This window comes from Astyanax mexicanus, chromosome 17 (genome assembly GCF_023375975.1).
Source record: "Astyanax mexicanus isolate ESR-SI-001 chromosome 17, AstMex3_surface, whole genome shotgun sequence".
Lineage (NCBI taxonomy): Eukaryota > Metazoa > Chordata > Actinopteri > Characiformes > Acestrorhamphidae > Astyanax > Astyanax mexicanus.
In genome coordinates, this window is record NC_064424.1 from 2406552 (window position 1) to 2417720 (window position 11169).

Sequence of the window (11169 nt, forward strand, 5' to 3'; positions counted from 1 at the left end):
GGGATTATTTGTTGTGGAGGTGATGATTGACAAGCTGGGCCTGATCCTGTATCACCGCAGTAACGCCTGTAAACACACAGAGAGACAGACAGACAGACAGAGGAGTGTGATGATCAGCTGGAGAAGAAAACACTCAGACCAGTCCACAGCCCTGCTCTGATCTCCTAACACGGCTTTAATTCGGTTTATTCTGTGGTTGTGAAACACTGTGTATGAACAGAAACCAGTGTATCACTGATTCTGTCTGAGTTTGGGTTAAATCAGAGGTTTTGAGTCATTTCTGCTGTAAAACATGAAGGTGCTCAGGCTGTAGGTCACAGACTAGAGAAAAATCAATGTAGAGAAGGAGAAGAAAGGCTTTTTGTTGGAATGGATGCACTCGTCGGCTCTCTGGAGAGGAAGGTCGATTTCCTACAACAGCAGCACAAAGAAACCCTCAGAGAACTGCACTCAGAAATCGAGCGCTTAACTCGACAGAATAAAGGTAACTTTATTTATTTATTTATTTCCAGACATAGTAAATAAATATAAATAAAAATAATCAGACTATGAAGAAACACATAAAGAATCATGTAGTAACTTAAAAACAGTGTTAAACCAAAATACTGAAGCTGGTAACTCTGATGAACTTGTCCAGTACAACAGAAGAAACTCTCGCTCTTCCATCATTTTTTGGAGTGGTCCTGATGAGTGCCAGTTTCAGCATTATGAAATGTTATTGCTGGTCTTTTTTACAACTGCACTTTAAGGATACTTTCAAAGTTCTTGAAATTCTTCTTTTCAGATCGACTGACCTTCGTTTCTTCTTAAAGTCATTTTTTACATTCTTTACTTACGTTGAAAAGTTCTTGCTTCTCATAATCTGGATTAGAACATTAATACACTGCTTTACTTACAGCTCTAACCATCGCAAAGAAAACCTCATTAACTGGTCAAGAAGTCAAGAAACAGAATCACTATCATTCAATGGAAAAATATATTATTAGATCATATATCAATGGAAAAAATCTGAAAATATAAAATAAAATCCTTCCGACAGTAATCACCCAACAAAATCAACCAATCCACTGTGAGAACAGCTAAACTGAGATCTAGTACCCAACCCAACAACACTTGGTATTATTTAGAAATTTGTTGGGGTTTTTTTTTCATTTATTATTTATTTTTCCTTTTTTCCCATGAATTACTAAATCAATCTCTACCAACATTTAATTTTATTTTCTATCCCTTCCTGTTTTCCATCATCTTTCCCTGTATTGATTTTTCTTCGTCCTTTTTTTCTTCGTCTCTTTCTTTTTCTTTTGTGAGTCTCATGTTTGCTTATGTCTCTATCCTTCCTCAATTAATAACCAATAAAACTTAAATCTTAAACTAGTTAATAAACTAGTTTCAAACATAAAATTCCCTAAGAAATTTTAGCTGGCCCATGTTATTTTCTGGCCTGACGGTAGAAACTTTTGACTGGGATTCCCATCATCATGTTTTCAATCAATTGAGTAAAATGTTGTTATGTGACCAGTAGATAATACAGGCAGTGTCTCTAAAGGAAGACAAAGAGTACTCTCTTTACTTAGTTGAGTAGTTCCTGCTTCTCATAACCTGGATTCGAACATTACTCAAATATTCACTATTCACTGTATACCTGTAACTCTACCTCTTCACTACTTTACTTTAACTGTTGCTCTCAAACACTTTATTAAGAGACAAGAAATTCAAGTAATTAACTCTTGATGAGTTCAGCACAGCTGTTAACTGAAAGCCTGAATTCCAGGAGACTCTACCTCATAAAACTGACTGAGAAAATCCAGCAGAGACGTTCAAAACTGATCATCTAAACAAGAGGTGCTACTTTGAAGAAGCTAAAATATAAAACATATGCTGGTTTGTTTAACACTTTTTTTGTTTAATAAATAATTCCATATGTTTTTCTTCATAGTTTGGATGCCTTTAGTTTTGATCTAAAATTGCATATATTAATGCAATGTATAATACCATATGAATATGAATTTTATAGATATTTATAATATATGTACATATTGTCGTGGTCTAATGGAAAACAAGTATCTCCAAAACTGCAACTTTACAGGAGTGTGGAAAAAGTGGACGTCAATGTAAAAATGTAAAAAGAGTTTATTTCAGGTCATTTTCAAAAACATTAAGAATTCAAGACATTTTAACACAGTGTAAGGGAGAGTTTGTGTGTTCAAATTATGTAGTAAACTAAAAATCTGCAAAAATGGAGATACTTGTTTTCCAATGGACAGCGACGATACACAGATATATATTTATGCATATATCATATATGTTACAAACATAGTGTATATATAATGATGTATACAGCTGTAAAAAAATTAAGAGACCACTTCAGTTCAATTTTTTCGAACTTTTCTGTTTCTCTGATTTTGCTATGTATAGGTTTATGTTTGAGTAAAATGAACATTGTTGTTTTATTCTATAAACTACAGACAACATTTCTCCCAAATTCCAAATAAAAATATTCTCATTTAGAGCATTTATTTACAGAAAATGAGAAATGACTGAAATAACTTTGGTTTTTATTCACAATTTTTTTCATGCATCTTGGCATCATGTTCTCCTCCACCAGTCTTACACACTGCTTTTGGATAACTTAATTCAAGCAGTTCAGTTTGGTTTGATGGCTTCCACTTGATTATATTCCAGAGGTTTTTAATTTGATAAAATCAAAGAAACTCATAATTTTTAAGTGCTCTCTTATTTTTTTAAAGAGCTGCAAATTGCATTTATTGCCATTTGAGTTGTCAGTTTCATTGATTTCTACTATATTTTAATTTACAGCACGACTTTATTACATTTTTTACCCCAGTAACTAATGAATAACTAAAACAACAGTTTCCCCAAGTTTAATCCATTACTCTAGTGTTCCTGAACACACTGTAAAATATTCCTTTTCTCATTAACATTAAACAGACCCCCTGCGTGCTGTGTTGGGGGGCCGCTGGTGATGGAGTGATAGGGTATAGTGGCGTCTGCAGGAGATCATGTTTAAAAGGAAAATGAAAGAATGGGGTTGTGTAACTGCAGAGGCCTGATATCACTTTACATCACTACTGTCACCCTGAAAGAGCCGCCGCCCGTCATCACAAAGACCATTTTCTGATTAGTTTAAAGGAAAAGGATCATCTTTCATTCTTATTATAAACACCTGACTGCGTTTATTCAGATTAGAGGCTGGGGTGTGTGATCTTTCACCGTCTTTCCAATCAGTGTTGTCTTGTCTTGTCTTGTCTTGTCTTCTTCACACATGGGCTGAAAAAAGAGCTGCAGTTTAAGCTGATCATGGAGCCTCTACACTCAGGCAGGAAAGGTGAGTTACAGGGATTATTTTGTATTAATTGTAATAATATTACCTGTTTTTTTGTGCATGTTTTGCTCCATTACTTCTTTCCTTGGTTTAAAAACAATTGATGAACAACTAAATAAATATTAATCGATCAATCAGCCTTTATTTTGACTCGGAAGTATTATTTTGACATGAAGGCATGAGGGATTGACATGACAAAGAAAATAATAACTACATTTAATCATTAAAAAAAAGTCAATAAAAGATTAAAATAGATAAAAAATAAAAATGGAATAAAAATAATATTATTTATTTAAACTTTTAATTGCTATGAAATTAAGATCAAAGGATAAGATTAAAACAACAACAAAAAAAGTTAAAATTAAGCTAAAACTAACTTTTACATAATATAATAAAAATACAAATAAATGAATGAACAAAAAAACAATAATAATAACAATAATAAAATAATAATAGTAATAATAGTAAAAGAAAATTAAAATAAGTTAAAAAGGAATAATACAAAATTATAAAAAAAAAATAAAATAAAATAAGTAACAAAATAAAAAGGAAAAAAACGAAGATAATAACTAAATAAAATATAAAATTAAGAATAAATTAGATTAGGTATAACAGGTACAGGCTGTCCCTCTATGGCATAAAGCAAAACTGGGCTTGAGGATATTCAATACCAGTCAAATGTATGGACACACCTTAAATTCAGTGGGTTTTTTTTCATTATTTTAAAATGTTCTGTATTGTAGATTAATATTAGATTAAAAACTTATGGAATTATTTTATAAACAAAAAGTGTTATGTTATGAATATGTTTTATACTTACTTCAAAGTAGTACAAATAAATGCAGCTTTCTCTGCTGGATTTTCTCAGTCAGTTTTATGAGGTAGAGTCACCTGGAATTCAGGCTTTCAGTTAACAGCTGTGCTGAACTCCAGACTGTAAAGAAAACATTAAGAAATCATGCACATAATAAAAATTATTTGTTAAATTATTGTTTATGTGTTTCTAAATGGTCTGGATGACTTCAGTAGTAATTTACAATGTAGTAAAAAAAATATATATATATAGACATTGAATAAGCATGGAGTCAATGCAAGGTCTAAAGCATAGTCTGTAATTACATTTGATTTTTCAGCAGGATGATGCTCGCTCACAGTAACGTCTCCAACAGACTGCAACACTTCCTTGGCCTGTCCTTTTCCCAGATTTATTACTAATTGACCATTTACAGCATAAGACTAATTTGGACTTCTCCAATGCTATTTCTAAGAAACTAGCTCATTAAAGGAGTCTGTAAAGTTGATAAACGTAGCCACAAAATCATTAAAATAATATATTAGGTGTAACAGGTGATTTACTGATAGAACAGTCAAATTGTTTTGTGGGCCAGATCTTTGGGGTGTCCAAACGTTTTTTTGTTGGGGGCCAGAAGGAGAAATATATTTGAAGTCAGGGGCCACAGACTCTGTAATAAAACAAATAATGAAATATACCACTTTAAATAATACATTTTCCTGATTATTTCATTTACACACCATTTTACTTGACTTACTATCTTTATCTTTGACAGTGTTGTGTAAACTAAGATTTTTCAAATTGATGTTTTATTTCATGATGTCTCTTAATATTAAACTCCTTAATTACAGCAACTTTTAGACTCATTTGTCCTTTTTCTGCGCTAGAAATGTGCACCCTCTCCACTTTTAGACTCTTTGGCCCGTTTCTGACACCTAGGGCCAGTTGTTCAAAAAATGTAATCCGGATCAAAATTATCCAGATTTGGTAATCACATTTTTTGCTATCCAGGATAAGGTGATCTGTCTTACTTTTAAGCCAGTTTTTCAAAGCAATATTGGATTGGATCAACCTCATCCAGAAACACAGTTTTCAGGATTACCTAATCCGGATTACCAGCTATGTAAAGAACAGGTAGAAGAACCAACATGAGTTGATGACTCCTTTTCTTGCCGTAACAAGATACTGCTTATTGCAAAACAATACGAGCAATCGAGTGTTCTGCAGAGACGCTTTGCATGCCTTAACTATTTGCGAGTCGAACCACAGGGAGCATGCAACATAACACTTGCATGTATTGTCCTGCACAACGTTGCTACCAGACATAATGTCCCTCTCTGTGATGTTTATGATGCACCTGAGCCTGTTGAAGAACCAGAACAAAATCTGGTGTTCTTTTCAATTGTTCGAAATTATTTTTGACAGCTTCATATCTGATAAATGTTTCTTTGACATTAATATACAGTGATGAATGACAGTGACGAAGATGAAAAAATGAATATATTATTTTTGTTTGTTATTGAAATCTTTTGGGGGGTTTATTTAATGGGGTCAAGATTGTTTTTATTTTTACGTTACTATAGTAAAAGGCTTAATTGGTAGCCAATGTCTACTTTATTACTGTAACGGTTAAACAGGTCAAGTGCAAAATAGAAGTAAATGTATATACACTAAATTGTACAAATGTATTTTTTTTTTACTTTAAAACTTTGATTTTAAAGTTTTACCACATTTACTTCCTGAAATCCCCCTTGAAATCCTACTCCTTGTTGGGATCAGGGTAATCCTGTTTTTTTGGATCAAAGTTATCCAAATCCTACTGAAAAGTTTTGAACAACAGAAACTGAAGGTTTGATCCATTTACAAACTAGGATTGGATTACGTGATCTGATCCGATTTCAGAATGCTTCTTTTCCTTTTGAACAACCCGTTTTTCAGATTTGATCCAATCCGATAACCAAAATCCGATCAGATTACCTCTGAACAACTGGCCCCTGGAGTTCAAACTTTTAATCTCACATTATAAAAAACTGCTTAACAGCGGGACAACTTTCATTCTATTTCTAAAATACCTCGCGGGCCGCTCCAAAAAAGGAAACGGGCTGCAAATGGCCCGCGGGCCGTAGTTTGGACACCCCTGCTATAGAGGGTTTTCATTTTTTTCTCATTGTAATTGTATATTCCTTGTTTAGGACTCAGTTACAAAGGACACAAAAATGGAAGAGAGTCCACTACGTTTAAAACACAGAAAGGAATTTACCTTGATGAGAAACTAAAAGACACACACCTGCCCCCGAATACAAACCTCAGGTAACGTATTAGGCTACATTCACATTATAATCCACATTGCTCAAATCTGATTTTTTTGCTCAGATGGGATTTGACAGATTGGATCTTGACGGTTCACATTCACTGTAAATGTAAGTGATCTGTATCTGTGTGTAATGTGAACACAGAATCTGTTCCTGAATCACCGTCTCACATGCTGCACATTGACACCTGTATAAACGCCTCCTTCTTCACCAACAACAAAAACCCTCATATTAGAGAGAGGAGAGACTCGTAGCTTTATAAAGGGAGATGGATGAGTTAGCAGCTCATATGTGGAGCATCTTTTGCTGGAGTGGAGAAACAGTAAACAGCTGCTCTGAAGTTCATGTTCAGGTCCAGGAGGAGAAAAAAGGACAGGTGGTTTGCTTTTGCTGTTTTTTGCAGCTATAGCTGCACAGCTGCACCAAGAGATGCAGTGTGGGTACGAGACAGAAGCACGTAGCGCTAATGCTAATGCGTAAAAGCAAAAAGACGCATGAATTCAGATTCAACCGTTCACATTTATGTCGCATATCTATGGATCGGATACATATTTGATTTAGGATCACATATGGAAATCACTCAAATCTGATTAGAAAAAAATTCAATTTGGCACGTTTACACAGCCATGAAAAAAAATCAGATTTGAGTCACTTCTGCCTGGTAGTGTGAATGTAGCCTAAGCCATGGTCAGTTCAGGTCTGGACTCTGTGGTGGAGAATCCATGTGTGAAGATCTCTTGCTCCCTGAACCCTCAGCACTCTTTCACTATCTGACCCCCATGAATCCTGGCATTGCCCTTATGCTTTGGGCACATAACACTGCTGAAACTAGACCTGAGCTGTTTTTGCTGGTTATCTTTACTGAAGCTATACAGCTGTCCCTTTAATTCGTTGAGTTCCCTTCACTGCATTGTGTGTGGTAAAGCTCTTACTTTCACTATTAAATGTCAATTTTGGAATTCTAGTGCTGCTTTAATACCATTTGATTTGATTTTACCAAACGTTCAAGATTAGATTTTTTTTTCTGAAAGAATATGTTACCCCACTGTCCTTCCACTGTTTAATAATACAGATTGGACAGTTCTTTACCTGCCTGATTTAATAGTTTCAGCTACTATCTCCTTAGATGTTTACCTTCAATATTGATACATGACAATAGTTTAACAGGCAGTGTACATTACATTCATTTATACAGTATATACAGCTTTGGAAAAAAAATAAGAGACCACTTTAAAATGATGAGTTTCTTTGATTTTATCAAATTAAAAACCTCTGGAATATAATCAAGAGGAAGATGGATGATCACAAGCCATCAAACCACCAAACTGAACTGCTTGAATTTTAGCACCAGGAGTAAAGCAGCATAAAGTTAACCAAAAGCAGTGTGTAAGACTGGTGGAGGAGAACATGATGCCAAGATGCATGAAAACTGATTAAAAAACAGGGTTATTCCACAAAATATTGATTTCTGAACTCTTAAAACTTCATGAATATGAACTTGTTTTCTTTGCATTATTTGAGGTCTGAAAGTTCTGCATCTTTTTTATTTCAGTCATTTCTCATTTTCTGTAAATAAATGCTCTAAATAACAATATTTCTATTTGGAATTTGGGAGAAATGTTGTCTGTAGTTTATAGAATAAAACAACAATGTTCATTTTACTCAAACATAAACCTATAAATAGCAAAATCAGAGAAACTGATTCAGAAACTGAAGTGATCTCTTCATTTGTTCCAGAAATTTATGATATGTAATATTTCAGAAAGTGTTTTTACGAGTTTGTTTGTGAATATGACGTTTTTTAGCTGTCAGACGCTTCAAGGTGAAGCCTCAGAGACTCTATCAGCAGCATCAGGTGGGACTGAGTTGATCTCAGGGGCCACAGGGGCCCTCATCACCTCTTTACACCCATTAAGGATCCACTGCAACCCGTCCCAACCCCCCCGAGCCCCCACCCTGCAGGAGTGTGAGGTCCTCATACGGCAGCTCTACAACGCCAACAGCCTGCAGTCTCAGGAGGTGAGTATAGTGAACAAAAGTGTGCAGGTGTGATGATGGATCACAGTATAAACCAATAGGGAGTCGGAATGGTATATGTTTATACTTCTTCTCTACATCCAATCAGAATCAGATTCACTCTATCTGGATGGAGAGATTTATCTGGAGAGGGGTTTTATTAAATGATGAGAAGCCGGAATGAAAACCAGCTGAAATGAAATAAAAAATAGGAGTAACGAGGCTATTTTTAGGTGTAGAAAGTTCTGATTATTGTGTGAAAATGTAAAATAATTACTCCAGAAAAGTACAGATAACCTATAAGATAAAGCAGTATTTATATTCTGCTACTCGACAGGGTTAGTGAATTGTTATCTTACCTGTATTTTCTGTCTTTGTTTCACTTGTTCTAGTATAAATTCTCACAGTTAAACCTCAGCACTGATATTTTATGCTTTTTGCAGATACTGCGCATCAAGGCTGTTCTCAGGGAGATAGTTCTCAACAGGAAAATCAGCCCAGAGAATTATTTACTGACCAAAGCCTACCTCGCCGATGAGAAAAGGTAAACAACTTTCCTTCACAATTTTATTACAAAAAGAACCAAAAAGAACTTTAAGCAGGTTCTTTAAGGCTACATTCACACAAAACGTAAAAAAAAGCCCAAATGTAATGTTTCTTTTTAATCTTTTAGTTTGAAGCAGTTGACATCTAATACTTATTTCTGATTGGCACAATAATATTTGGATTCATGTCTCTGTTCCAATAACATTAGAGGACTTGTGCTGTAACTGCTCAGTGTTTCTAATGAAATGGCCAAGCACGACAGCAAGGCTGCTGCTTTAAAGAAAAATATACAGTAAATCTTAAAGATTATGTTTATAGAAAGGGCGGGCTGTCTGTGGCTGAATGATGCAGTGTTTTTACATCAAGACTCGAGTGAATCTCAGTGTTAAGCAGTGCAGCCTGAACTCATTCATAGCTCTGGGCAGAGTGAAAGCGAAACTTCACGTGAAGCGCTCACATCAATTACACAGGGCAGACTGTTCAGGTCAATGTCAGATATATGGCTCACATTATAAAGAGTGATGAAAGAGTGTGAGGACAAATCAGATTTGGGAAGTTTTACTTAATGATAATATTATTGATCATTTTCTTCTTAGCAGAGTTGAGGAGCCAGAGAGGTTTCCACAGCTTCCTTTTCCCGGACTGACCCGAGGACTGTAAGTCACAGCGCTATAAACAGTCAAGCTATTGAACTAAAGCGCTCCCACTATTAGTGGGAGATCACTGGTTCGAATCCCGGTCATGCAGCTTGACATCAGCAGCCAGAGCCCAGAGAGAGCACAATTGGCCTTGCTCTCTCTCTATGGGTGGGTACAGTACAGTAGATGGCGCTCTTTCCACTCATCACTCCTAGGGTGATGTGGATCAGCAAAAGGCTGCGTCTGTGAGCTGATGTATCAGAACCAAATCGCTGCGCTTTTCTCCGAGCGTTAGCGCTGTGATGCTACTCGGCAGTTGGGCTGGGTATCAAAATTATTTTTCTCTTTTACATTGGTAAAAACAACCTTAATGGAGAAACATGCACAGTGATCATTCAAATTGTCAACACACCACCACTGTACTAATGTCTCAGGGGCTCTTACTTGCTATACCTCTTGCCAACTCACGCTGTCTTGCTCTTTCTCTTTCTCTCTCTCTCTGTCGGAGATATTAAAATACAGTAAAAAAGCTCTAGTCTGCCACACCTAAACCACATTACACTATTATTACGGCCCTCCTCTCGAAAATACAGAGAACTAGCAGCATTCAAAAAAGAATCATGATTATAATACTTTTTTTAAGTGACTGATGCCACTAATAAAACTAAATTTTGTCAACGTAATGCTGAAATCTTTTAAAAATCACATTAAAACTCTCAAAATGTGTAGGAAAAAAAAGCAATGATTTTTGTTCTTAATAAAGCACCACAAACATGCTCACTGTTTGAGTCTCTCCTGGTGACAGTATGAGAATGAGATTACTCATATCGGCTCATCGCTTTTTGTATTTTTTTGGTTACGATTTAGAAAAAGGTATTTCAAAAAAGGATTGTTTGGCTATCAGTACCGAATTCAACGTATCGTATCGGTACTGGTATTGAAAAGGTTAAAACGATACCCAGCCCATCAATTAGGCTTGCTCTCTCTCTCTGGGTAGGTACAGTAGATTTTGCTCTTTCCCCCTCATCACTTCTAGGGTGATGTGGATCAGCACAAGGCTGCATCTGTGAGCTGATGTATCAGAACCGAGTCGCTGCGCTTTCCTCAGAGCGTTAGTGCTGTGATGCTACTCGGTAATGCGGCAGCATCAGCATCAGTTCTAAAAGAGGCGGAGTCTCTCGATTTCACATGTCAGAGGAGGCGTGTGCTAGTCTTCACCCTCCTGGTGTTGGAGCATCACTAGTGATAGGGGGATATACAGCTGAGTAACAGCTGAATGGGGGGGATAATTTGCCTAGCTACAATAATTTTTAAAAAATAACTACAATGTTTTTATCTCTTCTTTTTGTGTGGTAAAGGCCCCTGTGCCAGGCCAAAACAGCCGAGAGAATGACTCTTCCTGCCCTTAAACAAACCCTGAGCACCAGCTTCGCCGAGAGACAGAGGAGGAGCCGGGCACTGCAGAGGAACCGGTTACGCCGGACAGTAACCTGAGACCTTTAAACTTTAAGCAGAAGTGCT

General features: G+C 36.0%; 1 protein-coding gene across 2 annotated transcripts; it reads left to right on the forward strand.

Moving 5' to 3' along the window:
* Nucleotides 1-16: 16 nt before the first annotated feature.
* si:ch211-222n4.2 (CCDC92 and CCDC74_C domain-containing protein) lies at nt 17-11166 on the forward strand. Of its 2 annotated transcripts, none has more exons than XM_022666491.2 (7): nt 17-484; nt 3299-3346; nt 6329-6446; nt 8254-8467; nt 8908-9008; nt 9610-9666; nt 11007-11166. In XM_022666491.2, the coding sequence occupies exons 1-7, from the start codon at nt 370-372 to the stop codon at nt 11140-11142; spliced, it is 789 nt and encodes a 262-aa protein (XP_022522212.2). In that variant the 5' UTR covers nt 17-369; the 3' UTR covers nt 11143-11166. The 2 variants fall into 2 exon arrangements, with proteins under 2 accessions (XP_022522212.2, XP_022522211.2); XM_022666490.2 differs by having other exon boundaries at nt 18-484; nt 9607-9666.
* The last annotated feature ends 3 nt before the right edge of the window (nt 11167-11169 follow it).

Excerpts from the sequence above, each read along its gene's own strand:
- si:ch211-222n4.2 (XM_022666490.2), top strand. The coding sequence starts at position 370 with ATGGATGCACTCGTCGGCTCTCTGGAGAGGAAGGTCGATTTCCTACAA. Across the intron at positions 8,468-8,907 it reads ACAGCCTGCAGTCTCAGGAG|ATACTGCGCATCAAGGCTGT; the intron begins GTGAGTATAGTG and ends TGCTTTTTGCAG. Across the intron at positions 9,667-11,006 it reads CCCGGACTGACCCGAGGACT|GCCCCTGTGCCAGGCCAAAA; the intron begins GTAAGTCACAGC and ends TGTGTGGTAAAG.